At 45.9% G+C, this 27,135-nt stretch overlaps 1 protein-coding gene across 1 annotated transcript; it reads left to right on the top strand.

The window, feature by feature from the left end:
* The first annotated feature begins 793 nt into the window (after positions 1-793).
* On the top strand, positions 794-27,135 carry Il20rb (interleukin 20 receptor subunit beta). Its single transcript, XM_059269083.1, has 9 exons — positions 794-862; positions 2,100-2,157; positions 3,997-4,077; positions 11,344-11,470; positions 13,057-13,247; positions 17,941-18,065; positions 20,188-20,338; positions 24,098-24,240; positions 25,714-27,135. The coding sequence occupies exons 1-9, from the start codon at positions 794-796 to the stop codon at positions 25,828-25,830; spliced, it is 1,062 nt and encodes a 353-aa protein (XP_059125066.1). The 3' UTR covers positions 25,831-27,135.

The raw sequence follows: 27,135 nt of genomic DNA, 5'->3' as shown, positions 1-27,135 counted from the left end.
AGACAAGAGTTCTGAAAACTGGAGTTTGGAAATTACAGCCGGAGGAGAGTTGGTGGAAACAAAAGAGTCTAAAAGGAATTCCACTGTTTAAATTCTCTATGTGACTTCCAGGAAAAAGAAATGAGAGCTAAATGTCAGATGTGCTTAAACACAGGCATAAATATGTGGGAATCTTTGTGCAAGTAGGGTAACTGAAGATTACAAGAACAGAGTAAAGTAATTGACCATTTGGCCTGTTCCTGGATTCTTTCAGTCTGATGAGTGAGCTCAGATTGGGGGTGAAAAGAATGACCAGCAAATTTTTCCTTCTGCCTCGCTTCTTCTCTTTACTTTTATATAAAGTTCTTGGGTTTCCTAACAAAATTAAATACCAAAGATTTAAGTAGCAAATGGGGAGAAATGCTGTTCTTAGACTGCTCACTTATTCATCCATTCAACTGTTCATCTTCAGACCTGAATGGTTCTCCAATTCTGCAGGAAATTAATCCCAGAAATTCTAACAACATGATTGGGATGTAGCTCAGTTGATAGAGTAGTACTTAAGATTCACAAGCCTCTGGATTTGATTTCCAGAGCCATATAAACCGTGCATGTTGATGTATACCAATCCCAGCACTTGTGGATGGAGGTAAGAAGATCAGGAAGTTAAAGGTCATCTGTAAATTGGCTACATAGTGAATTTGAGGCCAGTCTTGGCTCCTTGAGACCTAGGGTCAACAAAAACCTGCAGGCAACGAGATAAAGGATAGTTTGGCTTGGGCATGTTGCATAGTCAAGAAATCCCAACTGGTTCATGAGATATAGGAAGAGAATTGTCAAAGCAGAAGAGAAGCAGCAAGAGCAGAGCCAGGAGTGTCAGAAGGTAGGGTTGAGCCAATGAGGCATAGGCATCCAGAAGCCCTCCCCTAGTGTAATGGCCCAGGCAGAGGCAGATCATTGAGTTTCTTACAGAGTGGTGACCCAGGCTCGGGAAAGAGTCATTCAAAAGCTAGGTTAGGCTGCTGACATTACCTCTCACTGCTCCGTGGGTCTGTGCTGAACCCAGGACCTACTCTCCTTGTAGTTGGGCTGTGTTGTCTTGGTATAGATTCATGCCAGGCCGAATAACCATTTTAAGACCCCATGGCCCAGTGATGGACTGCCCCACAGCTCAAGCTGTGTGCGCAGCTTACTCTTGATTGTATTTTTTTGTTTGTTTACCTATCTGTTGATTCACTATTCTCAAATTCTCAAACTTTCCGTCTTTGGGCTTTGCTCAAGTTGTGGATTGCTGAACTTGAACTGGATTGCTGAATCATGAACTCATCTAACCCCTTCTGTTCAAACAGATGGGTATATTCTTGGAATTCCGTTCTGAGGCCCACTTCCTGCTTATTCCCTAAACCTTTGTTAATTTCATGAGTCACACCCCTTTTAGCGTTAACTGGGAAGCAGCTGAGGTAAGTGAAAAGAAGTTGGGCATAATTCCACTGGATTCCTGTCCCCAATCTTGATTCCCACAACTATTTTGCAATGCATTACTGTATTTTCTTTGTAAATGAAAAAGAAATGTAAGGCTGATGGAGCTGTTTTCTTCCTCTTTGCATAAAATGGCCATTACTTTTTCCATTTACTCTTCAGCCCACAATGATCTAGGTTCTGATTCAAGGCTTCCACAGGAACTCCTCTTGCTGGGATTACAATGACTCTCCAGTTGTTACATCCAGGGGACATTCTTCAATAATTAACTCACTGGGGACTCTCTTCTGCAGTCTGCCTCAACAATCACATCCTGCCTCATTGTTTTTAGAACTACTTCTCTCAGCTACCAGTCCCTCCTGTCTTCCTAGTTCATGTTCTTGCCCTGTATATATGTCTGTACAACCTTAGTGGATGTGTTCTGTTTGCATAAACTCATCCACTACCTATAAAACCCCTTGGGCAGGGGAGAGGTATCATTTCTTTGACATCAGTTTGAGATAGATTATTTACATAGTGGGGATTGTGAGTGCTCACATAAATGCTTCAAATCAAAGTGTATGAGGCTGAGCACATGCAGCCTCTTTCTGTAGACCTCTGACCCTGTCTGCCCTGACCCCACCCTACTCTGTTCCTTTCAGTTCAAACCAGAACCGGAAAGTCGAGTGTTTGGCATTCCGGCCCTTCCCAATCCATACAGTATGTAGGAGCTGCTATTCTAAGTCCTGTATCTTGAGGTTTTGTTTCTTCCACAGACATGGGAAACCTAGCACAGGCTGACAGTATCTCTCACAGTTATGCCTGCTAGAGCCCCCCAGTCTGTCCCTTTGCTTTCTCAGAAACCTTTTAAGGCTCAAATGCAGAGAATGCCACCATTAGATTGGAGCTTAAAACCCTGCCCTTGGTATTTATGCTCTCAGGATAAACTGGAAGACACTTAGAAAACACTGAAAGCTCTCCAGACCCTTTTTTTGGTCTGCCTCACCACATCTTATTCCAACTCAGGATTTTTCTAAATACGATGTGTGGCTAAGTCTTTGTCCTGGGTCTAATACTCTATGACCGTCTCCTCCTCAGGAAGCCTTCTAGGATCCCATAGGGTGGGAGCCATCTCAGTGGTTCTTTCACTGTATTCAATATTGCTATTGCCCCATGTCTATTTCTATATACATCTTCATTAGTTGGGAAAGAATAAGAACTTGTTGAATTCCCAGATTTCACTCGTAGTAAACTCCTAGGGAATGTTTGTTGAATGAATCAGTGAATGACCCCAAATTATCTTGCAAATAAGAAATTAGAACCAAAAAATGTTCAATTCAAAAATCAATATTCATTCTCAAACCAGTTTTTATTTACCATTATATTTTGAGCATTGGGGTTTTTAAAGTCCTCAAGGAGTTGAAGTTTAAGAGGCCAATTTCTATTACAGGATTTTATTTCAAATTTTTTAAATTGGTTTTCATTTTCAGTAGTGAATTCTTGATTCAATAATCAATTTAAAAAAACCTCTTGTTTAATCTCCATTTTCTAATCCCTCTACCTCAAGGTGCCGATCTCGTTAGCATATTATATCCTAGATTTTCTTTTTGCAGACTTGCAAATATAAAACTATTTTTCTTTACTTTTTGACTTTTTTGTTTGTTTGAGACAGGGTTTCTCTGTGTAGCTTTGGTGCCTGTCCTGAATCTTGCTCTGTAGACCAGGCTGGCCTCGAACTCAACAGCAATCCACTGCCTCTGCCTCCCGAGTGCTTTTTTTTTTTTTTTGACCCCCACCCCCACCCCCTAGAGCTGAGGACCGAACCCAGGGCCTTGCGCTTGCTAGGCAAGTGCTCTACCACTGAGCTAAATCCCCAACCCTTGACTTTTAAAATGGTATTTAAAATTGAGGCAACAGAACCAGGCGTTTTTCAACTTGCTTTGAAAAAAAAAATGGGGCAACAGGACTGGGATGTAGCTTAGTGGCAGAGTGCTTGTGTAGCTTGCCCAAAGCCCTAGGTTCAATCACTAGTACTGGAGAATACGGTAGTGATAATAATCATTTAACTTCTTCACTTTTCCAGAAGCATGTATTAGCAAACAGAGCTACTTAGCACCCAGTTAGAATGAATGAGCAGAGAGGCACTTGGCAGAGGATGCTACTTGATGAGTAGGGAAAATAATCCTGGATGTTCACTGACTTCTGGGAAGAGCCCAGGCTGTCCACAACTGATCTTGTATACACTCGGATGTCTCCCTCAGGCACATGTCTCAAGTTCCCTGGTTATCATTTCTCTGGAACTCTCTGTGACAGGCCGCTCCCCTTGATGCAATATCTGGGTTTGGACAGAAAGGAGGGTGCTGCAGAGTACGCCCATTCTGAGCATTTGGGCCAGCTCCTCTTTCCAGAACAATTCAAGCTTCATTGCAACTCTGACCTCAGTACCAACATCTGCTTCCTGAAACAAGATGGCTAGGATGGACACAAAGCTTCATTCTGGAAGGAAACAGTGTTTCAGGGCAAACTAAGTATGCCAGAGACCTTCACACCAAACTCAAGCCGGCACAGTGGTTCCACAAGGAGTCTGGACAAGTCTTATCATGTGGCTTTTCTGTGGCTTGATCTCATGTTTTCTCACAGGTAAGAAAGAATTTACACACATTTGAGTTTGAGCCTTGAATATAGGTTAAGAAGGTGACAGTACTTTCCTGGGTCTGGGGTTGAGCTATAAAATGTTTTTTTTTTTTTTTAATTTGTTTGTTTTGGTTTGGGTTTTGGTGTTTTGTTTGTTTGTTTGTTTGAGGCAGGGTTTCTCTGTATAACAGTCCTGGCTGTCCTGGAACTCTTCTTTGTAGACAAGGCTGGCTTTGAACCCACAGAGATCCACCTGCCTCTGCCCCTGCAGTGCTGGGACTAAAGGAGTATACCATTACCTCCCAGTATAAAATTTTTGTTTTTTTTTTTAAACCTTTTTATCTCCATCTTCCACATTTCAAATGCCTGCATTCTATTTGGAAAAATTTCCCCCCAATATCCACAGACCAATCTAGAAAGATGTCATCAATATAGTTTACAGAGTCCTATGCACTTTGCTATTTATTTCATTTGGCATTTGAAGGGTTAAAATATAGTTATTGTTGTCATTTTCGGTGTGGCACTTAAAATGATCAGAAATTCTGACAAACACAAAAGACATAATTTATAAGCTTCATATTGGGCGTAAAAGTTATAAAAATTAGATTTCTCATGATCATCACAGGAAAAAGTTACTTCATACCATTTAAAAATGATTTGGTTTGGGGCATTTTCTCTGCCAGTAAGATTACATAATTTTCTGTTCCTCTCGTTACTCCTTTGCTCCCAAACTGCAGTTCCTTACCTGCTAATGCTTCTTCAAGTCAAATGGCATTCAAGAGAAATTTCTAGTTTTAATATTCCAAGGTATTGGTTACTTTATGGTGTCAGTGGGAGCCTTAAGTACTTAAGCAACAAATCAGTGCTAAGGCAACTTGGAAATGTTCAGCCTACATGGAAATGGATGGTATTCCTGACCCCCAAACCTTCATAGTTCCAAAGGTTCAGCAAATGATGTCCAAATTTTGCTCACATCTCATCTGTATATTCAGGTCTCACCCTATATTTATTTGAGCCCATTTCTCATTACTTTTAGAAAATAAGTGTAGATTGCAAGTCATTTGCTGTCTTCACAGTTTGTGAATTCTATCCTTACTTTCTTGCCTTAGCCTTTATTCTTATAATTCTCCAATAGGGCTGGTGAGATGGTTCGGTAGTAAAGGTACTTATTGCCAAGTCTGATGAATTGAGTTCAATCCTCAGAACCCATATGATAGAAGGAGAGAACCAACTTCCTCAAGTTGTCGTCTGACCTCCACAAATTTCCCATGGCAAGTGTATTGTGCCCACCCCTGCTCCCACACCAAGTCTCTGTCTCTGTCTGTCTGTCTGTCCCTCCCCCCCCCCCCCCCGTGTGTGTGTGTGTGTGTGTGTGTGTGTGTGTGTGTGTGTGTGTGTGATTTACTAGTTTAGTGGCTGGTCATATAACTTCATTTTCTTTATCTGTGAAATGTTTGTAACAGCCACCTTGAAGTCTTGAGGGGTTAAAACAATACAAATAACAAACTTTTAAAGACTTCAACATCCCTGCCTCAAATATTGATTATTCTGATCTTTTGGTAATGCAAATGGTGGTGTCAGAAAACAATTGCTTTAGCTAAGGTTGATTCATGTAATGTTGAACATTTGCTCAGGACTGTGTAGGTGAACTTTGCAAGTGCAGAATGGGCTTCTATTGCTTACTCAATCACTGGGCAGATGAATAAAGGTGTCTTGCTTTGTCCCTTCCAAATCCTAGTGAGTGATTCAGGAAATTGATTGTTACTAATTAAAAACAATGACTGATAGCCACAACTGCCCCCCACCCCCTTTTTTCCTTTCTTTCCTGAGATTGAACCTAGGACCTTAGCATGCTGGGGTAATTGCTCAACTATTGGGGTGTATTCTCAGAGCCATTGTCCCCTGCCTTTTTTTTTCTTTTTTAACTGTTCATGTTTCAGATGGGGTCTCCCTAATTTTCTTAGCTGTCTTGAGCTTGCTCTGTAACTCAGGCAGGCCTTGAACTTACAGTTCTCTTGCTTCACCCTCCCAGGCAGCTGGAATTGAAAGCCTGTGCCATTAGACATAGCTCACATTTCGGAGTATGTGGTATGCTCTAGATTGGCAATAAATGTTCTTCAGACATTTCACATTAATCTGCAAGGAAGGTCTGATGATCCCCATTTTATACTAGGAATCAAGACTCAGAAAGGTTCAGTTCTTTGTCCAGATAGCTGATAAATGGGGGAGTTGGGGTTTGACTCTGATTTAGCCAGCTCCCGAGTGTGTTTTGTCCTTCTGTGTTTCTACACAGAAGGGGAGACATGGATGCAGGCTGAAAAAGGGGAGGAGTGATAAGGTGAAGGACTTAAGGGGATGCCTTTTCTAGTACATTTACCTTAAAGACTGTTAGGGAAAGATGTGAAGAAGAGCCAAACAAGCAGAGGTGACCAGAGGGGTTGGGGCAGGAAGAGCTGCAGCAGTTTCTGCCGGGGAAGTTTGCCCAGTGGCTTTATGGAGGGCAGTCTTCCTGCTGCCTCCCTCGAACTAAGATCTTAGGAGATGAGTGTTTAGGAGACATGAATCTTAGAGCAGCTAAAAGGACTAAAATGGCTGGGAGATTAGGAAAACCACCAGGTCTAGGCTAATCTTATGGGAGTCAAGATGTATGTGGCTCACTTGCTCAGTTTCACTCAGTGTTTCTAAGATTCTTTTGTGTGATGGGCTCTGCTGGGCTGGGTGCTAATTCAAGATGAACAGAACTGGCCCCTGTTTACAGTAAACATAAAGTCTACCAGAAAATACGCTGAAACCACCAACATTTGGGGGTTTAACACATTTCAAACTCCTCTGTATCCACCAGAAGTAAATTCTAGATCAGTGTCCCAGTCTCAAATGAACATTGGAGTCACTGGGGGAACTTTTATATATGTAACTACTAAGATTCTAGATTCTAAATTCATCTGGGGTACTGTGGAGGCACTAGGAGTTTTGAAACTCCCTGGGTGGGGCTCTTTAGAGAAGCGGATGCTTACAGGACTGGGCAGGGAAATGCAAGATGAGACAGAAGCATCATGTGGTAAGCAATGAAGTGCTTAAACTAGGATGAGGGCCTAAATGTAGCATAGGATCTTGGGTTGGATCTTGGAATGGAAAAAGTTGTTAGTGGAAGAACTGGCAGAGTCCAAATCAAGTCTGCAATTTTGTTAGGGTAATTGACCCACATTGGTCCCACAGTTTTGATAACTGTATCGTGGTTACATAAGATGTTAGCATTGGTTGGAGCTTATATTATCTTTGAAATTTGTGGATCTAAAGTTATTATTTCAAAGCCTATTGACGAGGCTGAGTGTGGTGATCCATGCATTTAATCTCAGCACTCGGAAGCAGAGACAGATGGATCACTTTGATTTTGAGGTCAGCCAAGGCTACATAGACCCTGTCTCAAAAACAAACAAACAAACAAACAAACAAACATAAAAGGCAATACAAGCTGGGCAGTGGTGGTGCATGCTTTAATTTCAGCACTTGGGAGGCAGAGGCAGGCAGGTCTCTGAGTGGCCAGCCTGATCTACAGAGTGAGTTTCAGGATATCCAGGGCTACACAGAGAAACCCTGTCTCAAAAAACAACACAAACAAACAAAATCAAAAACACAAAAAACAAAACAAAACAAAAAAAACAAGCAAAACAACAACAAAAAACAATACAGAACCAAGTCAATTGACAAAATAGAATGGAAAAAGAGTGGGAGGTGGGAGACAACAAGTCAAATGGATACAAGAATCAACCTGAAAGAGTTTTAATAGGCCAAAGCAGGAACAACTGAATAACAAATAATAGTAGCATTGGGTTGTAGCTAGAGTTTTCCTGCCTGGCCCACAGTCAGGACAAATCTCTGTCACCTGCCAGTCCCACAGCCGCTCAGACCCAACCAAGTAAACACAGAGACTTATACTGGTTACAAACTGTATGGCCATGTCAGGCTTCTTGCTAACTGTTCTTATATCTTAAATTAATCCATTTCTATAAATCTATACCTTGCCATGTGGCTCGTGGCTTACCGGCATCTTCACATGCTGCTTGTCATGGCGGCGGCTGGCGGTGTCTCTTTGACTCAGCCTTCCACTTCCCAGAATTTTCCTCTCTCCTTGTTCTGCATATACTTCCTGCCTGGCCACTGGCCAATCAGTGTTTTATTTATACAGAACGATATCCACAGCATTGGATTTTAACCATAAAATGAAATCAGTACCTATGAGTCTATCCCAATAAGTAAATCACTGAAAACATAACAAACAGTGGAGGAGGAATGGCTCTTCCTTCCAGGAGAATCCCAATTCAACGAAGAGACTCAGAGCCTAACTGCAGTGATCGCTGAGAGAACCACCTACCAACACCTGTCAACGTTAATGTGTGAAAGGGTGAGAAGGATTTACATACTCACATAGCTCTCCCAGTATGTTTATTAACTCTAACAAGTAAATTGTAGCTTTGCAGATCACGATTAACATCACTGGTAATTACAGTGAGTCCAAGGCAAAACGTATATTTTGTAACTAGTTGCTTGGGCTTATCTCTTCCAATGCACGTAGAAAGAGTACACAGATGGAAATGAATGCCCTCAGCAAAAATGCATGGTAGACCTTGCCGGAGAATGCTGATGCCCCACTGCTGTACCTCATGGAAGAGGGCCAAGAGGAGCATCTTTGGCTTTGGGGACACATGGCTTTGCTGCATTGAGGTACACAGCAACAACCTCACTCAGCTGGAGTATTCACAGCCTCAGACCAGACTCCAGTCACTGTGGTTGGACTTCATAGGGCAAAGCAGTAGTTGAAGGATATGACTTGGAGTGTGGGGAGCCATGAGTCTTACTATCAGGTCCAAGGCCAAAGATGTTGCAGCCTGTCTGGCACCAACTGCTGACCAATTGCTGTCCTGAGCACCTCTCTCAGGATACTGTCACATAGCTGAGACCTGTCTCCAGCTAACACGATGAAAGGGACAACCTAAAACTGATCTCCTCTTGGAAACTAGGATGGAGGCATTGAGGGGGGGCTTCATCAGCCTTTGAGAGATTCATGAAGGATACTGAAGGAACTCTCAGGCATGTGTCTGAGGGAAGTTTCCCAAGTGTAAGATGGTGCTGTAATGGCAAAGACATCCAATAAGGCAAGCTACCCTTAAACACATGGAACTTCAATCATGTGAAAACAGACAGACCCAAACTGAGAACAAAGCTATAAAACAGCCCACCAGTGCTCTTCAGAAATGTCAAGGTCATAAAAGACCAAGACAGATTGAGAACAGACTGGAAGAGACTAACTAGGTGTGACAGCTGCATGGGGAGTCCTGGACTGGTTCCTGGAAGACAGAGAATAAAGCATGAGAGGGGGAAACTGGTGAAAGAGAGAAAGACTGGAGCTGAGTGACACCGCAGTGACAATCGGTCTTATTTTAGTCACACTGTGTCTGTGGATGCAAGGACGGACCGACAAGGGAGCCTAGAAGCTCCCTCTGCTATTGTGCATCTCTGAAAGTCTGAAATAATTTCCAATGGAGCTAACTTGTCTGCTGAGTTAAGGCTCAGATCATGTTAGCAGCACTGTGTCCCTTTGGAAGCCATTGGGGTCATAGAGGCCACCTGGGTTCCTTGCTCATGACCCCCTTTCATTACCTGCTTGTTTAAGCATTCACCTATTGAAAGACACTTGAGCCAATTCAAGTTCAATTTTAAACATTCATATTTGGATCTTACATGGCAGAAGTTTCCATTTCTCTAGGATAAATGCCCAAGATCACAACTGCTAAGTCACATGGTAATTGCATATTTAGTTTTTTTTTAAAAAACTGCCAAATGATTTTCGAGAATCAATGTGCCAATTTACAAGTCTACCAGCCGTGTATGAGGGATCTATCTTCTCTGTCCTGTTGCCAGAATTTAGTTTTGTAGCGTTAACTCCACAGTAGTGCTGTCTCATTGTGGTGTTAATTTGCATTTCCTCCTTAGCAAATGATTTAAACATCTTTATAAACAAAATGTACCTACATGTCTGGGTGTTTTGGTTGCATGTGTTCCTAGTTCCCTTGGAGGCTAGAAGAACATATTGGATCACCTGGAACTGAGTTGCAGTGGTTGTGAGCTGCCATGTGGGTGCTGGGAATTGAACCTGGGTCCTCTGGAAGAGCACCCCATGCTCTTAACCACTGAGCCATCATACCAACTCCAATTTAAACATCTTTTCATGTGCTTATTGCACTCTCTGAATTTCTGTTGGTGAAATATCTTTTCATGCCTTTTCATTTTATCTTTATGTTGATTTCCTGATATTAAGTTCTGGGTGTTCTTTATGTATCTTAGACAGTCATTCCTGGTGAGGTAATGGTTAAGATCCAGCTTAAGTTCATTGTTATATAATATGTGAGGTTTAGTTTGAGGTTTATTTCCCCTGCACATACCGAACTATTCCACTATTATTTGTTTTAAAGGATACCCTTTCCTCTTCTGATGTCCTCTGACATCCATAGATACACCATGGCATATATAAATCCACATTCATACACATACATACACACTAAAATAAAACTATAAAATAAAAACATATTCATGAACAAATAAGAATATGCCTCTGCTTTGTTTGTTTATATAATGGGAAAAAATGGTCCTTATACTCAGTAGGGTCACAAAAAGCCAGGATAGTGATGAATGCCTTTAATCCCAGCACTTGGGAGGCAGAAACAGGTGGATCTCTGAGTTCAAGGCCAGCCTGGTTTACAGAGGGAATTCTAGGACAGCCAGGACTACACAGAGAAACCCTGCCTGAAAAACTAACTAACTAACTAACTAACTAACAAAAAAAAAAAAAAAAAAAGGAGAAAGAGAAGAAGAAAAGAAAATTAAATGGGATAATTCTGTAAAGAATCTAGCAATGACTTGCCAGGCAGTGGTGGCGCACGCCTTTAATCCCAGCACTCGGGAGGCAGAGGCAGGCGGATCTCTGTGAGTTCGAGGCCAGCCTGGGCTACAGAGTAAGTTCCAGGACAGGCGCAAAGCTACACAGAGAAACCCTGACTCGAAAAAAAAAAAAAGAATCTAGCAATGACCTATATAGAATATGAGCAATGTTCACTAAAGCTTAGCCGTTATTACTACAAATATGCCCTGCTGTCACAAAAGCAGAGCTAAACCAAGAAGAGTAAAAGTTAGTACTTGCACAAATGTGATGACTTGGAAGCTATGCCAGCTCTAACTGTCACTCAGAGGTCAGCTGCTCTCTTAATTTCATCCCAGGTGGAGTGGCCGTTCTGCCTGCCCCACAGAACTTAACTGTTCTGTCAACCAACATGAAGCATCTCTTGATGTGGAGCCCAGTGGCCCAGCTCAGAGAGACAGTGTTTTATTCTGTGGAGTACCAGGGGTGAGTCTGCCTTGTGTAATCATTTTTCTTCCTTAGACAGCATATCCGAGAAGGATAGCCCTTCTCTGCTCCAGGAGACTCTGAGGCCCAAGAAGAGATGTTCTTCCCAGCCCAGCCCTTAGTGTGAATGGACATGCATGTGGGGACCAAATACATTTAGTTGTGCCTGTATTCAACAGTAAGCCAACTGTCTGGTGAGTTTGGGCCTGACTTGGAATGGACAAATCTGGAGAGCCACTCCCTTTGGGGTATAGGAGGTCACAGTTTTCTTGACTATGAGTGTATATCCAGAAGCCCAAACAAGTCTTGACCCTAAAGTTCAGCTGGCCCAGGGGTGAACCTCTTCTAGTTTTCTTCAGCTGTCCAGGTACTAGCAGTTGCTGAGAAGTGACTGGCGGAGTTGCTGCTCAACATATTTCATCAGCAATAAGCACAAGCAGAGTCCTACACCTGTAGACATTCTTCTAGGCTCGAGGATACAGAGGTTCACATTTCTCAATACAGAGCTAGCTTCTAGAGTATCATTTCTCAGTCTATGGGTTTCGACCCCCGGGCTCCCATATCAGATATTTACATTACAATTGGTAACAGTAGCAAAATTACAGTTATGAAGTAGCAACAAAATAATTTTATGGTTGGGGTCACCACACCACGAGGAACTGTATTAAAGGGTCGCAGCATTAGGAAGGTTGAGAACCACTGGTCTAGAGGAAGAGATACTAAATACACTGGTGTGCTCTCTTCAGTTTGGCAGCCACTAGTAGCTAAACTGAAACATGCTTTGAGTCCCATTCTTCCTTTTTCACAAGGTCTATAGCCACAAATGGCCAGGGACTGCCCCCACGGAGCAACAGGATGCAAAGCCTTTCCATCATCAGAAAGAGTGACTGGGCAGCAGGCCTCTGAGCCACATGCAGAGTTCTGAGTTCTAATAGGAAGCTGTGAAGGCTGATGCAAAAGAATTGAGTTTGCAGCTCCTTTGTCTTAGGTGGTGGCCTCTGGAGGAGGTGATATTTATACCCTACCTGTCTGGATAGCAGGGTCAGAACATTTGAGACAGTGACCAGCTAGTCAGAGGCCCAAGGCAAAAAGAGATCAGCATTTTGAATGAGAGAGCCACAGGTCAGTAGGGTAGAAGCAGCATCCTTAGGGGGCAGGATGGGAGAAGGCTAGAGTCTCACATGAAGCCGTTAGGTATAGAAACATTGTGGTCCACTGTGTGGAGTGTTGAAGGGTGGCATCTCCACAGCAGAGTCTGGAGAGCTGTGTGGAGTGTTGAAGGGTGGCATCTCCACAGCAGAGACTGGAGAATGGGAAAGCACAGCTAGCAAGGCATGATGGTGCCTGAGATGAGGGTGGTGACTGTGGACACTGAAAGAAGTAGACAGACTGAGGCCTATGCTAAGCTTCCCAAGGAATAAATAAGAGTGATGGATGGTTGGGGTGGGAAGCAAGTAGAGGATCTGAAGTTGGGGAGAGGATGCCTGTTCTGCTGACCCACAAAGCAGAACAAAGGCAGTTACAACCCTCTTGGCGTCTGCCTCAAAGGGTGCGGTATGACTCTGTGCCTTCTTCCTCTTGGCCAGGGAGTATGAGAGCCTGTACATGAGCCACATCTGGATCCCCAGCAGCCAATGCTCACCTACCAAAGGTCTGGAGTGTGATGTCACTGATGACATCACTGCCACAGTACCATATAACTTCAGGGTCAGGGCCATGTTGGGCTCGGAGACTTCAGCCTGGAGCACTCTGGAGCACCCCTTTAATCGAAACTCAAGTAAGGCACACCCCTTCCCACCCTTGCAGAAACTACCTTTGCTTAGATGTTCAGCATCAAATTAACTGGTGTACGTACAAACGCAAACCACACTTACTGACATGTCTGTAAAACTGCTGACTGTTCATTGTGCTGTCTTTTTCCTTCCCCACTCTGGAAGTCAGTCCTGACGGTCCTTGTTAGGGTCTACAGGTACTGAAGTTCTAGCGTTGGCACTAGGATTCTTACTCGGATCATGGCTCCATAAATCTCTCCCATCTGGAGCCTCGTTAACCCCATACTGCTGAGAGCAGCTTGGTTGTTTTAAAAACATCTGTACATTTAACAGCGACTAGAAACATTTCCTCTCTGTGGTTGCTGGCACATAACTTTTCCATTGCAATTATAATTGGAAAATGATTGAAAAGGAAGAAGAGAAGAATCCGGTAAGTGGACAAATATGGAGGAGTGCAAGCTGTGGCTAGACTGTGAAAGGATGTGTGTTTGGGATGAGGTGAGGGCTAATGGACAGTGGGGTAGAGAAGCAGCTGGCCCTATAGCAAAGCTTGATCAAGTCAATGGGAGCAATGGGAGAAGAGAGGATCTGGGCCATGTCTTACACAGCAAACACTATGGCCACCAGGAGGAAAGGGACCTGGAGTAGGGTAAGCCTGCAGGGCAGAGGGAGAATGAGAGGGGAATTGTTACCTTCCAGCTAAGCCAAGATGGCTTCTGATCTGTAGAGTAGCAGAGGAGATGGGGTGTGTGTGTGTGCTGGCTAGTCTTATGTCAACTTGACACAAGCTAGAGTTATCTGAAAGGAGGGAACCTCAATTGAGAAAATGCCTCCATAAAATTCAGCTGTAAGGCATTTTCTTAATTGGTGCTTTATGTGGAAAGGCCCAGCCCATTGTGGGTGGTGCCATCCCTGGGCTGTTGGTCCTGGGTTCTATAAGAAAGCAGGCTGAGCAAACCATGGGAAGCAAACCAAGTAGTATCGCTCCTCCATGGAGTCTGCATCAGCTCCTGCCTCCAGGTTCCAGTCCTGCTTGAGATCCTGTCCTGACTTCCTTTGGTGATGAACAGCAATGTGGAAGTATAAGCTGAATAAACCCTTTCCTCCACCACTTGCTTTTTGGTCTTGGTGTTTCGTTGCAGCAATAGAAACCCTAACTAAGACAGGGGAGTGGATGAATTCAGGAGACATGGCTGCGTTTAAAATGAGCAGAGCTTGGGACTAGTTATTGGGGATGGAGTGGGAAGACAGAATCTAACTTCTTACCTGGATTGGTGAGAACACTGTCCAAGGCAGAGAACCCAACAGGAGAAACAGATCTTGAGGAGTAGGAGACATCCTGTCTATGTGTTTTTGGAGCTCAGGTTCCTGCAGCATGGCATGCTGTGGACATCTGCCTGGTAGCCGGAAATCAGGCCTTGGGACTCTTAGAGGTGAAAGCCAGACATACAACACAAAGTTACTAGCTCTAGGCCTGGAAATAGATGTGAATCTCCAGGAACAAGGTAGAGAGGATAAAGAGAATCCAGGACAGGGTCCCAGAAACCTCAACGTTTAAAATGTAGATGGAAGGATACAAGGAGGTGGCTGGGTAGCTAGAAGGAACAGAAAGCTCCTGATAGGCTTAAGGAGGTCCCCGGGGTGGTGCTTGAGGAAGTGACCATGGTTGCAGCTGGCACACATAGAGGACAGAGTGGAGGTGGAAAGGGGTGGCCCCTGTCTAAGGTGGGAGTGGGGGGATGCTAGGAGTTTGGTGCTGGGGAAGGGCAGGGCGCTCAGTGGCCCATTTTCTTCATGTGACAGAAGATCTGCTTGAAGTGAGGGCTCAGGGAAATTAGGTCCCAGTATCTAGTAATCAGACAAGTAAAGTCACTGAGGACCAAGGATGTTGAGTAGAAGTCAGGAGGGTTTAGCTGGTGAGGGATCCCAAATTGGCCCTGAGGAATTATGAGGGCTGGTTCAAATCCAACTTGGAACTTGAGAGCTGTGTACGTGCAATATTTTGTCTCATGGGATAGTTGAGGGGACCACATGAAATGAAATGTGTCAATGCTCAACACAGTCCAGTCTTACCACACCACTCAACTTTTGTTAATATTAGTATTGTTGCCTTGGGGATGCTGGTGCTGAGAGCCAGTGAGCAGAGGAGGAGCACAGGATTGTTGGAATGGGATGCCAGGGAGGATTTTGCTGCAAAATGTGGACTTCTCTGCTGGGCATCTTACCCAGGCACTGGGACGACTTGCCTGAATTGGTAGGATCCCAGTGCAGGCACCTGGAAGCTTATGGGCACTGGATGACATCGCAGCTCTTCCTCTGCCCAGAGTTCAGGCAGCACCCAGCACTACTTCCTCTGGCACCTGGGAGCCTGGGGCTCCAGCCAAGAACTCCACCGGGGTCTGGCAGCTCTTGCTGGAAGGAAGGTCAGGTCAGATGGAGATCAGGGAGTGCCAACAGTTATTTGGGAGGGGCTGAACAGTGAAACTTGTGCAAAAACAGGAAAAGGTCTCGATGCAGGGGAACCTGAGGGATAGGAGTTTGCAGGTGCTGAAGAGAGCAGAATCTTTCTCAAGAATCCTGTGGGCTTGATGTGTAGTAGAGTCAGTGACCTAGCTGGGGTGGTTTTTCAGACAGGGTTTCTCTGTGTAGCCCTGGAACTCAATCTGTAGACAGACCAGCCTGGCCTTGAACTCACAGAGATCTGCCTGCTCTGTCTCCTGAGTGCTGGGTTAAAGTTATGCATCACCACTGCCTGATTAGCACTGAATCTCTTACAAGCACTCCACCTGCTTTTCCATTTGAGAGGGCCACTCTGACTTCTCTGCCACTTGAAAAATTGTATCTTAATGTTTTCTCACGGAGCTCTTCTATTCTTAACCTTACTGAAGGCAGACGTTCTTAACCTCAATTTCATGTTACAGTCATATGGAGCTTCAAGGCCACCAGTCTGGGGCCATTCCAGGGGTGTCCGATTTAAATGAGGTGTGAGCGTCCATTTACTTGAAACTTAAAATTCTACCAAGGTTGTTGTCATATGCAGACAGAGTTGTGACTTTCTACTGCAGAGGATGAACACCTCACACAGGGGAGGCTAGAAATATAGACTGACATTGCTTTAATTCTGGCTGTTAGCTGTGTGACTCTGGGCAACTCCCTTAACTTCTCTGTTCCAGGGGAATAAGATTTACCTTCTGAAGTTTCTGGGTGGATCAAATGAGAGAAGTATAAAGTATGTAGGGCAGAGGTTTCTGCCCCAGTGCTGAAAAAAAAAAAAAGAAAAAGAAAAAAAATTCTCTAAACTGAAATTTCAGGTCATTTTGTCTGTCAGAATGATGGCAACCAGAGGCTCAGATTCCAATAATAGGTGACTTATAAATGGAGGAGGTGGACCTTTTCTGTCTGTAGGTATTAGAGAGGCAGTGGTGCTGTGTCTGGACTGGCTCCTTTTGCACAGGTGGCCTGACTTCCTGCCCCTTTGAGGGACAGCTCACCAAACCCTGGGATATTTTCTCCAGCGAGGATGGCAAGGGAAAAATACTTTGTCCTCTGACTATCCCATATAGGAACTGCCTTTCTTCTCCACGTCCCTTGGCCCCAGTGCAGAGGGATGTAGCCCAGGACACATCCTATCCTACTTCCCAAGCCAATACCAACCATCACTCTGGTCCTTCTGGTCCTGCAGTTTCTAGACTGGTATCGAGGGAGGGGATGCATCCTGTGTGGGCCCTTGGGACAAGGAAAGATGGTGTTTGTGCTTGGGTTCTGTATTTCCAGAACCGATTGTCTGAATCTGTAAGACGCTTCTGACTTGCTGACAGTTTTTATGTGAGATGAGGAGTCCTAGGGCCACGAACAGAAGGGCCAAGCCACACAGGCTGCTGATTTGCTGATGTCTGCAAGGCACCAGACACCAGTATGTGCCAGTGCTCTGTGTGAGTGATGGGGCTGACCCTGTTGGGTGTATTCATTCCCAAGGCAAAGACCAGGCCAGCTGTGCACAGCGGAGTTCAGAGTCAGGCAGGTAGGTGTTCAGCAAGCGTTAAGGAACAGCATATGGTCACTAGCTGAGACAAGGTGAAGAGGAATGAGATAGGGAGGTGGAGAGAGGAGGCAGAGCACGCGCTTTAAAAGGGGAAGCGATGTTTACTTGAGGCCTTCATCCCTTCTCTTGAGCCTAGGCTCCCGGAGAAGAGACAGATGACTTTGGAGTAAAAAATGAATTGTAGTAAGTCTTTGCTGTTTGTTTCCACTCAGTAGTCATCCTTCAAAAAGCATTTTATGAGGGCCACCGAGATGGCCCAGCAAGCAAAGGCACTTGCTGCCAAGCACGATAACCTGAGTTTGATTCCCAGGACCTACCTGGTGGAAGGACAGAAATGGCCTCTATGTTTTACATGCAAGTGCAAGCATGCAAACACACACACACACACACACACACACACACACACACACAAACACACACAATTTTTGAAAACATATTTTAATAAAAATAGGGTTTAAAAAGGATTTTATGAGCATCCATGGAGTGTAGGAGAGTGCTTATTATGTACATGATTCCACACATCAGGACCCCTCAACAGACTCCCTCCCTTGCCCATAGGGCTGCTATATTTCTACTGATGACCTGTTCATTTTATCCCAAGAAAAATCAGTTCTGTCTGGAGCTGGCTTTGATTCTTTTCTTTTTCTTGTCAACAGCTGTCCTCATTCCGCCCCGGATGGAGGTCACTGAACATGGGTTGCATCTGGTTATTAAGCTGGAAGACCTGGGGCCCCAGTTTGAGTTCCCTGTGGTCTACTGGAGTCAGGAGCCTGGCGCCACGGTGAGGCTTCCCACTGACCTTGGCCTTTGAGTCAGGCCTCAGAGGAGCACAGCTTTCTGGGGGTGAAGGAGTTAAGTCCAGCTTTGTAGTTAGTGCTCATGGTGTAAGTGGCCTGATGTGGATGAAGTGTGAGAAGGGAGAGATAGATGAGAGAACTAACTATCCCTCAACTCCTTCCTTTGTTCAACCTAGGCCTTGGCCAGAACACCTGGGCCCTTTTCAGGCCAGGTCTACTGAAGTCTGGGGAACTACTTCCCTTTCTCTGATGCCTCACCTCACTGGACCCCCTAATGCCTTTTGAATGCTTTCTTCTTCTTCTTCTTCTTCTTCTTCTTCTTCTTCTTCTTCTTCTTCTTCTTCTTCTTCTTCTTCTTCTTCTTCTTCTCCTCCTCCTCCTCCTCCTCCTCCTCCTCCTCCTCCTCCTCCTCCTCCTTCTCCTCTCCTCCTCCTCCTTCTTCTTCATCAGCTAGTCTCAGACATTTAGGGGCAGCAGGCCAGGATGTTCCAGCTCAGGGTGTTCCGGATGATTTCAAAAGCACAGAAGGTGGGCATAAACCTCTTGAGGGTGTGTGTCTTGGCAGAGCGCAGAAGTGGGGCAGCGAGCCAGGAGCAGGCTTATGAATAAGCCTATCTAATTATGATCGGGTGGGTCGTGCAGAAAGCCTGGAAGGGAGCTGCCCTTCTCCGTGGGAAGGTTGCTGTAGTCTGGGGTGAGTGGGAGGCCGGCACTCATGGAAGGATGGTCAGAGTGGCAGCAGCAGCAGCAGCAGCAGTGTGTGTGTGTGTGTGTGTGTGTGTGTGTGTGTGTGTGTGTGTGAAGCTCTAGCAGACGCAAGGGGACACCACTTCCTGTGTAGCCCTGTTTAAGCTGCTATAATGACAAGGTCTGGTGACCCACTCCAGTGGACATAAAGAAAGCTAGCTTTCTCAGAAGGATCAGTATGGGCAGCAGAGACTCTCACCAAATCTGTGAGCAGAACCAGCACAGGACCAGGCAGAGGTACAGTCCTAACTACTCAGGGACCCTGGCCTGTGGAAGCCTTGCTGTTCACTCATGGAAGGTCTTCTTGTGGCTTCTCCCCTTCACTTCCCAGTCCTATACATGCCTATGACTGTGCCCCTGTGACCCCTCAAGGCATCTTAGACTGACCCTCCCCACCCGATCTTCTCCCTTTGTCCTCCTTTTCAGTTCGAGGTATTCAGTTTCCCAAGACCAAATCCTTCAGGGATGAATCCCATTGCTTGTGCTCATCAGTCTGAGCTGTGTTGGTTTCAGGCAGCCAGTTGAGCTCTGTGGCTACCCCTCTCAGGCTGGAGTGCTCAGTGTCACATAGCAATGTCTGGGGGCTGTGCACATGCTCCTGTGCACCCTCAGTTGAGTGGGATAGGGATCCTTGGAACATGGTGTGGGCAGGTGGGACAGGCTGTTGGCCAATATTTTACCCTGCTGGGTCAGAGCACACTGGTAGGACCCTGGATTGCCAGCCAGGCTGATGGGACAGGGTGGGAGAAAGTCTGAGGCTTGGCAGGGGGGAGCATGCATCAACTTCATATTCTTGGGGGGCGGAGCCTATTCCCCACCCTTGTAACTGGAGGCTCTTTGCTGAGTGTGTATACCCTGAGTCATCTGGGCTGGGTCACACAAGCTGCTACAGGCTCCTCCACAGCCCTGGGGCTTAGAGTGGGAGTTGAAGGGTGGACAGACAGGTGGATGGGCTCTGCTCAAATGTTACCCTGCTAGAGAGGCTGTTTCTAAACACCTGTTGACCCTCCTCGCCTCCTCGCCTCCTCGCCTCCTCGCCTCCTCGCCTCTTCTCTCTTTGCCTTGCCCTGCTTTCTCCTCCTCATCATTACACCTTTCCTCATCATCATTACATGGAATGTATTTAGTAATATTTCTCTCCCACAGGCAAGCTCCCATGCTGTGTGCCTATGTCCGCAGTACAGGGTTAATGAATATGAGTGAGTGGATGCATGAGGAAATGGATGCCTCCATGTACAAAGAGAGGGAATGCTCTCTGTGCTCGGGAAAGGGACTATCCACACTTTCTCCTGCCCAGCTCTCCCCACGGTACTTGGCTCCGTCGCCCTCAGGCAGTAAGTGTGTTTTGATTTCTTAAAGGAACACGTTAAGGTGGTGAAGAGTGGGGACAGTCCAGTTCACCTCGAAACCACGGAACCAGGGGCCGTGTACTGTGTGAAGGCGCGGGCGCGGGTGAAAGCCATTGGGAGACACAGTGCCTTCAGCCAGACTCAGTGTGTGGAGGTGCCAGGTAAGGATAACCTGCCTGTCCCTGGGTCCCCGCGCTTCGCAGCCCCACCCATGGTCCCAGGGCTTTCCCTGGCTTTACGTATTTGCTTCCAGGTTTGGAGGATTCTGAGGTAAACGGTTGGATTTCTTAAGCAGTTGCCTGGAGTACTTTCCCCCAAAGCCTCCTCTTCCTCCTGCGCACATGTCACAGGCCTAGCTTGCCAGAAGGCTATTGCCTGTGGGCAGAGATGGCTGTAGGAGAGATAGACCTTGGAAGGAGGCACCACACTGGATAACAAAATCACGGCTTTCTTTGTCTGGAAGGGATCTTATAGTCTGTAGAATCCTCTTTTTTGACTAAAACTCTTCATTTGAATTAAAACAATTAAAAATTTGTGTGTGTGTGTACATGTGTATGGGTATGTACATGTGCACACGTGGGTATCAAGGACAGAGACTGATATTAGGCACCTTCTCTATTTCTATCATGTTATTTTATGAGATAGCCTCTCTCACTGAACCCAGAGCTCACTGATTGGCCCGACTGGCGGGCCAGCAAGCCCCCATGACTCCCAAGCACCTGGGTTAGAGATGTACACAACCACTCCTGGCTTTTATGTGGGTGCCATGGTCCCAATCAGGTCCTCATGCTTGCATACCAGGCGCTTTGCTGATGGGGACATCTCCCTAGTCCCTTTATTTTTGTATGGTCTAAAGAAACCTACAGTGATTAAAAGTGAAAAGAACTAAAACCTTACATTCCACGATCCCACCATACAAGCACCACTAGTTAACACTTTTCAGCATAACTTCTTAGATTTTAAAAAAAATTACTATTTTGAATATATAGTCTATTTATAGGGTCCAGAATACATAATATACATGTAAATTGTCTTCTCTATGTCTCTTCTTCATCCACATAGTTCCTGCATCTTTTCCCTTCGGTATGGGTTTCTTATACATTCTTCTGGAGACTTTTAAACTCATATACATGTAAATGAGGACATGTATATAGAAGTAGGTACATATATATCATCTTTTAAGCAAAAGTGATACCATATGCACTGTTCTGAATCTTGCTTTTAAGTATTTTGTAGAGGTTTCCAAATGACAAAGAAATTCCATCATTACTTCTTTATTATCAAATACTATTCCATTTGTGAGTGTGTGTTGGCTGATTTAACTGATCTGTGATTGATGGGGTTAGATTCCCCCTACCAAAATACTTTGCGATTGCAATCAATGCATTCATTTCCTTGTGCATAGATCACATTTATCAGCAAATGTGTGTGTGTGTGTGTGTGTGTGTGTGTGTGTGTGTGTGTGTGTTTGAATGATAAATTCCTGGAAGTAAAGTAGCTTGGTCAAAAGACACACATTTAATTTTGATATTGTTGCCCTCCAAAGACCCTTCAGCTGTCACTCATGTGAAGACATGTAGTAGTCCTATATGACATACATGTTATACCTGTTTTATTTGCTTTTTTCTTCACAAATACATTCATAACATTTTTCCATGCACACTTTCTGAGTAACATTTCTTGGTATGTAAAAAATGTCAAGTTTATGAAAAATCCAAATAATACAGAACTATAAAAAGTAGGAGTTAAATATTTTATCCTACTCCATACTGCTCAAGAGAGTTGCTGTTACGGTTTGGATGTAGAATGGCTCATGTGTTTGAACAATGTTGGTCCCTGGCTGGTGGCACTGTTTGGAGGGTTGTTGAACCTTTGGGAGGTGGGGTCTAGCTGGAGAAAGTGGGTCTCGGGGAGGTGGACCTTGAGGTTTAAATCTCAACCCCACTTCCTGTCCTGTTTCCTGAGCCATGGGGAATGTAAACATGCAGCTTCCTGTTCCTGTGGCCACAACTGAGAACTGCCCCACAGGCACACCTTCCCTGCCAGGACAGAATGAGTCCTCAGAGCATGAGTGAAAATAAACTTTTCCTCTGGTGCTTCTCATCAGGTATTTGATCACAACACCGAGGAAAGTCACAAGTACGTTTCTGCTGGTGAATCCTTCATTTATTCTTCCACCATTGTCTGTAGCTTCCAATGCTTCCCCAACACAGGGACCCAAGTGTTCCCGTCTCTTTACCTGGCTCAGCTACACTTTGTAGCACATTGTAGCTAGCTCCTAGTGTCAGTGTGGGTCTGCCTTACTTTTTTTTTTCCCCTTCCAGGCATGGTCTTACTATATAGTGCTGGCTGTCCTGAAACTCACTATAGAGAGCAGGCTGGCCTTGAACTCAGAGACCCACCTGCCTCTGCCTCCCAAGTGCTGGGATTAAAGGCATGAGCCACTATATCTGGCTTGTCTTACTTTTTAAAGACACACAGTAAGCCAATATATGTAAGTACATCCTTATTGATGGCAATACTATGTACTTTCCAAACTTTCTCCATTATTGGTCAAACTGTAATATGTCTATTCTATTTCTCCTTTTAACAGATGAATTGCTAACCTACCATGTCAATGTTCCATAATGTCTTACATTAATCCCTTTTGTTTGGCATTTAAATCACGACTGTTTGTGCTCGAAGATGCTCTTCTTCTAGTAAATAAGTATTTGCAGAGCACTGACTACATGCCAAGTCCTGACCTGTCCACTGGGGCAGAGAAGGGACTCCCTGTCTTCCAGTTGTGGAGACAAACAGCAAGCTAATGAGCTCATGAGGTGCTTTCCAGTGTGTGTGGGGTGTGCTGTGAGGAGAGTCACAGCACGCAGGGATGCTCGTGTGGCAGGGGACCACTGGGCAGACGATTGGCGACAGCCTGTGGCTCTTGTCTGGACATTCCTGTGAAGTGACTGACTGATGCACACACTTCCTTCCTTCCTTGGCCTGATTTTCTGGAACGGACATCACAGGAGTGGATTGTAAGGGTATTAACATTGTTCATCTCTCGATGTCTACTGCCAAAATACTTTCGAAAAGTAAGACAATGCACACGCCCCACCCCACATGCCACAGCCACATGGGCCAAGTCACTCCTACCATTGTGAGCGAACAGTCCAGGCAGGAGGTGATAAATGATTGCTTGAGGTTGACAGAACAGAGAGGTGGGAAACTAGCTTGTCCCCTCCTCTGCATCTCTATATGCTTAGACCGGGTGCTTCTTGCTGTGTTTGTTAGCAAACTCGTCACGGGCTTTGGAACCAGCTCTAGCTGTTGGTCCTGGGGTAGGCCATTAACCCATCTTGAGCATAAGAAACATCCTCTTCTATGAAAGGGATGCTCACTGTGAGGAGCAGAGGCCTAGACCTTAGTAGGATGCTGGGAGACAGAAGTAGACCTAACATGTAACTGGGGCTTGTTCTGTCAGTTTAATGTGAATGTTTTGGGACTTAATATTTTCCTCCATCTTAGGAGTCAATGCCAAGAGCAAATTGTGAAACACTTTGTTTTTGGTTTCCGCCCAACCCTGTTCTGGACTGTTCTGCTCCAACACCTCCCCCTCATCCTGCCTGGGGCCTGGCAGCCTGCCTTCCTCTGGCAGTAGTGCCGGGTACATGCCACCGTGGGCAATGCCTTCCATCCCTCCCTCCCCTTCACAAGGTAGAGATGGTAATCTTCTCTGTGGCTTTCTGAAAAAACCGTACTTTAATTGAGATTCTAGGAGAATGGTGGTAACTGCAGCCATTTGGAGGACACCCCAGATCTCTCGGTGCTGGCATCTGCTGTCTTGGCCTGAGTGCGGCTCTAAGAAGCCCCCGGAGGTGCGGGACCAGTGGCTCCCCTCCCCTGGTGTTCCCAAGCCTTCTCTGCTCTCTTCACAGGAGAGGCTCTCCCTCTGGCGTTGGCTCTGTTCGCATTTGTTGGCTTCATGCTGGTTCTCATGGTCGTACTACTCTCCATCTGGAAGATGGGCCAATTGCTCCGGTACTCTTGCTGCCCCACGGTAGTCCTTCCAGACACCTTGGTAAGGGCATTCTTTTACCTTTCACTGTGACACTGACCCGATGCGTCATGGGCCTCAGCTGGGCATGGACGCGTTTTTCATGGTTTATGAAGATATGCAGAGAGAGGAGAAAGTGCTAAGGGACTTTCCTTGTCTTAGTCTGTTTGCGCTGCTGTAATAGAATATTGCAGACTAGGTACTTTATAGAGAACAGAAGTTCATTGGCTTCTGGAGGCTGGGGGGTGGTGGTGGCGGAATGGAGGTTGAAGGGCCTTATGGGTGAAGGTCTTCTTGCTCTTACAACATGGCTAAAGGTGTCACCTAAGTGATAGAAGGAGTTATCAAACACTCAGCCTTAAGGCCTTATAGCCCACATTCATGAAGCTGAGGCCTTACACTGGGGATTTGTTTCTAACTCGTGGTTTTGGGGGGTATGCTCAGGTCGCAGTAACCCCTGATCAGAAGGTCTGGGTGAGTCCTCCCTTTTCCAGGGTATAGTGACCTCCCTGAGGCTCTGGCAGGTCATTCTGCTTTCCCACAGGACCTGGCATTATCAAGAGGGTGGCTGTGTTGCTCAGCTCAGGGTGGTTAGTGGTAGATTTGTCTTCCAAAGTGCCTTCTGAGTTCTCTCATCTCCCCCAGTTCTAACAGCAGCTACAGCCAGTACCAGGTTCTGAGTCAACATACTCAGGCTGTGCCAAGAGTCTCATGCCTCCCAGGTTTCAGATCACGTAGTGTGGAATATGCTTTGCCTTGGATAAGCGTGCAGTAGGCAAGGGCAATAGTATGGACCTTCACAGTGACTGCTCAAGAAGCTCTTATTCCAGTGCCCCCCAGGCCCAGGATGCTTATCCTACTCTTGAAAACAATGGACTATGGCTCTGAGCCTCTGGGAGGGTGTAAGTCCTGTGTGCCTGTGCTGTCGATGGGGAAGAGCGAGGGCAGGCCTCCACAGCTCACACATGTTCCACCCGTGACTCTTCAGAGGCACCCCTGGATCTCAACCACACAAAGCTAAGTTTTTGTGGGACTGGTTCTCACAGAAAAGCACTGACCTAGCAGGGTCGTGGTGTGGGAATTGCTAGACAAAGGGTTAGGAGAGGATCTCAGCAGATGCCGGGAGCCACTGACCTAGGGGGTTGGATTGTCGTGGGAGGTTGTTGCTTGAAAGTTAGCTAGAGCTGGGGAGATGGCTCAGTGGTTAAAGTGCTCGCCACACAGGCACCCAGTATGAGGATCAGAGTTCAGATCCCCAGAGCCTGTATAAATGCCGAGTGAGGGGTCAAGGGTCACTCCCAGTGCCAACCTAGGGCCTGCACGTATGAGCACGTAAACCCACCTACACATGTGAGAACATACACACACACACACACACACACACACACACACACACACGCACACAGATGAAAAAGACAGTTAAATAGTTGGGATTTCTGTGATATTCTTTGTTGCTACATTCCTAATGAATGATTTTTGTGAAAATGAATTTTTTAGAAAATAACCAGTTCATCCCAGAAGCTGATCAGCAGCAGAAAGGAAGAGGTGGACATCTGTGCCGTGGCTGTGCTGTCCTCGGAGCATCTTTTCGGGGTCTGGATCTCACAGACTTGAGGAAGGGCCTGATGGATTCACAGCGTGGTCTGCAGGACCCAGAACCCAGGATGGGAGGGTTGTGTTTCTGTTTTCCTCTGTGGACAAAAGACAAGAGAAGTACCAAGAGCCTGCCTGCTGTGTGCATGTCCAGTGACAGCCAGCAGAGGCAAAGCGGTGTGGCCAGCAAGTGGCAGCAAGTGGTGAGGAGAGGTGACCCCAGACCTGCAGTTACCATGAGCTCGCTGAATGACACTGGGGGAAGTGGCTTCATCCCGCTGGACCCAGCTCTGTCACCTGTGGTGGGGATTAACCGCACGATGTAACCATCTCTCTCCCTGTTCCTGTATGTGTACACACCAGCACTTGCAGGGTGGCAGGGAGACCAGTGGCGCTGTGCATTATGGGGAATTCAGATCCTGTGAACTGTGGGATATACATGTGTACTAAGAATGTCAAAAGAATGTACGGATCTGGATGCATGCCTGTAATCTCCGTACTTGGGAGGAGGGGACGAGAAAAATCACAAGTTGGAGGCAGCCTGGACTACATAGTGAAACCCTGTCCCAAATAAACACCAAACATCAAAGAGTAATAAAACTCCTGTATCAAAACCAAATGCAAACCACTGTTGGTTTGGACTTCCCACCTTCCCAGAGGAAACCTTGAGGGAAGGAAGAATCGGAGGGCCATTTCACTTCAAGCCAAATCCTGGCTGAAGTGATAGGTCAGCAGGCTTCGCTGAGAGTGGTGTGGAGAGAGGCCAAAGCCCCATCCACGATGGGACTCGCGTGGATGCTGCTGTGGGTTCATGAAATGCCATCAGATCCTAGGGCCTTGTTCACAGGAAATCCCATGAGTCCTCTTCCTAAGGGACAGTTCACTCAGGGGTTCTCAGCCCCTCCCAGATGCTCATCAGGAACCTCCGACTTGAGGTGGTACCACTCCTTTCTACCTATAGGCTAAGAAAAGAGCTGCATTGGAGATGGATGAAAGGAGGAAGCTTCTTGAGGGAAGAGGCCCTGCAGAGTCAGGCTTACCACCCCCTCCCAGCTCTGGAACCTGGAGCTGGCTTGTCTCCGCCCTGACTTCCTGGGCCTCTCCAGCCAGACAAGGGTGGAGACAGGCCAACCGTTTCAACCAGGTGTTTCCCGTCTTCAACGCAGAGGTCAACGGCCCTATCTCCACCTAGGGGACTCCAGGAGAAAGAGGGCAGCTCTCTGCAGGGATGTGGGCTGAGGCTCTCTGCCTTTGAACTGTTTTGTATACTTCTGCTTTGGCTCTTTTGTGAACTGTGTTAGTTTTATATTTCAAGTCATCTGAAAA

This window comes from Peromyscus eremicus, chromosome 7 (assembly GCF_949786415.1).
Source record: "Peromyscus eremicus chromosome 7, PerEre_H2_v1, whole genome shotgun sequence".
NCBI classification, from domain to species: Eukaryota; Metazoa; Chordata; class Mammalia; order Rodentia; family Cricetidae; genus Peromyscus; species Peromyscus eremicus.
Note: the sequence above shows the minus strand (reverse complement) of the source record. Positions and strands in the feature narration are given on the sequence as shown.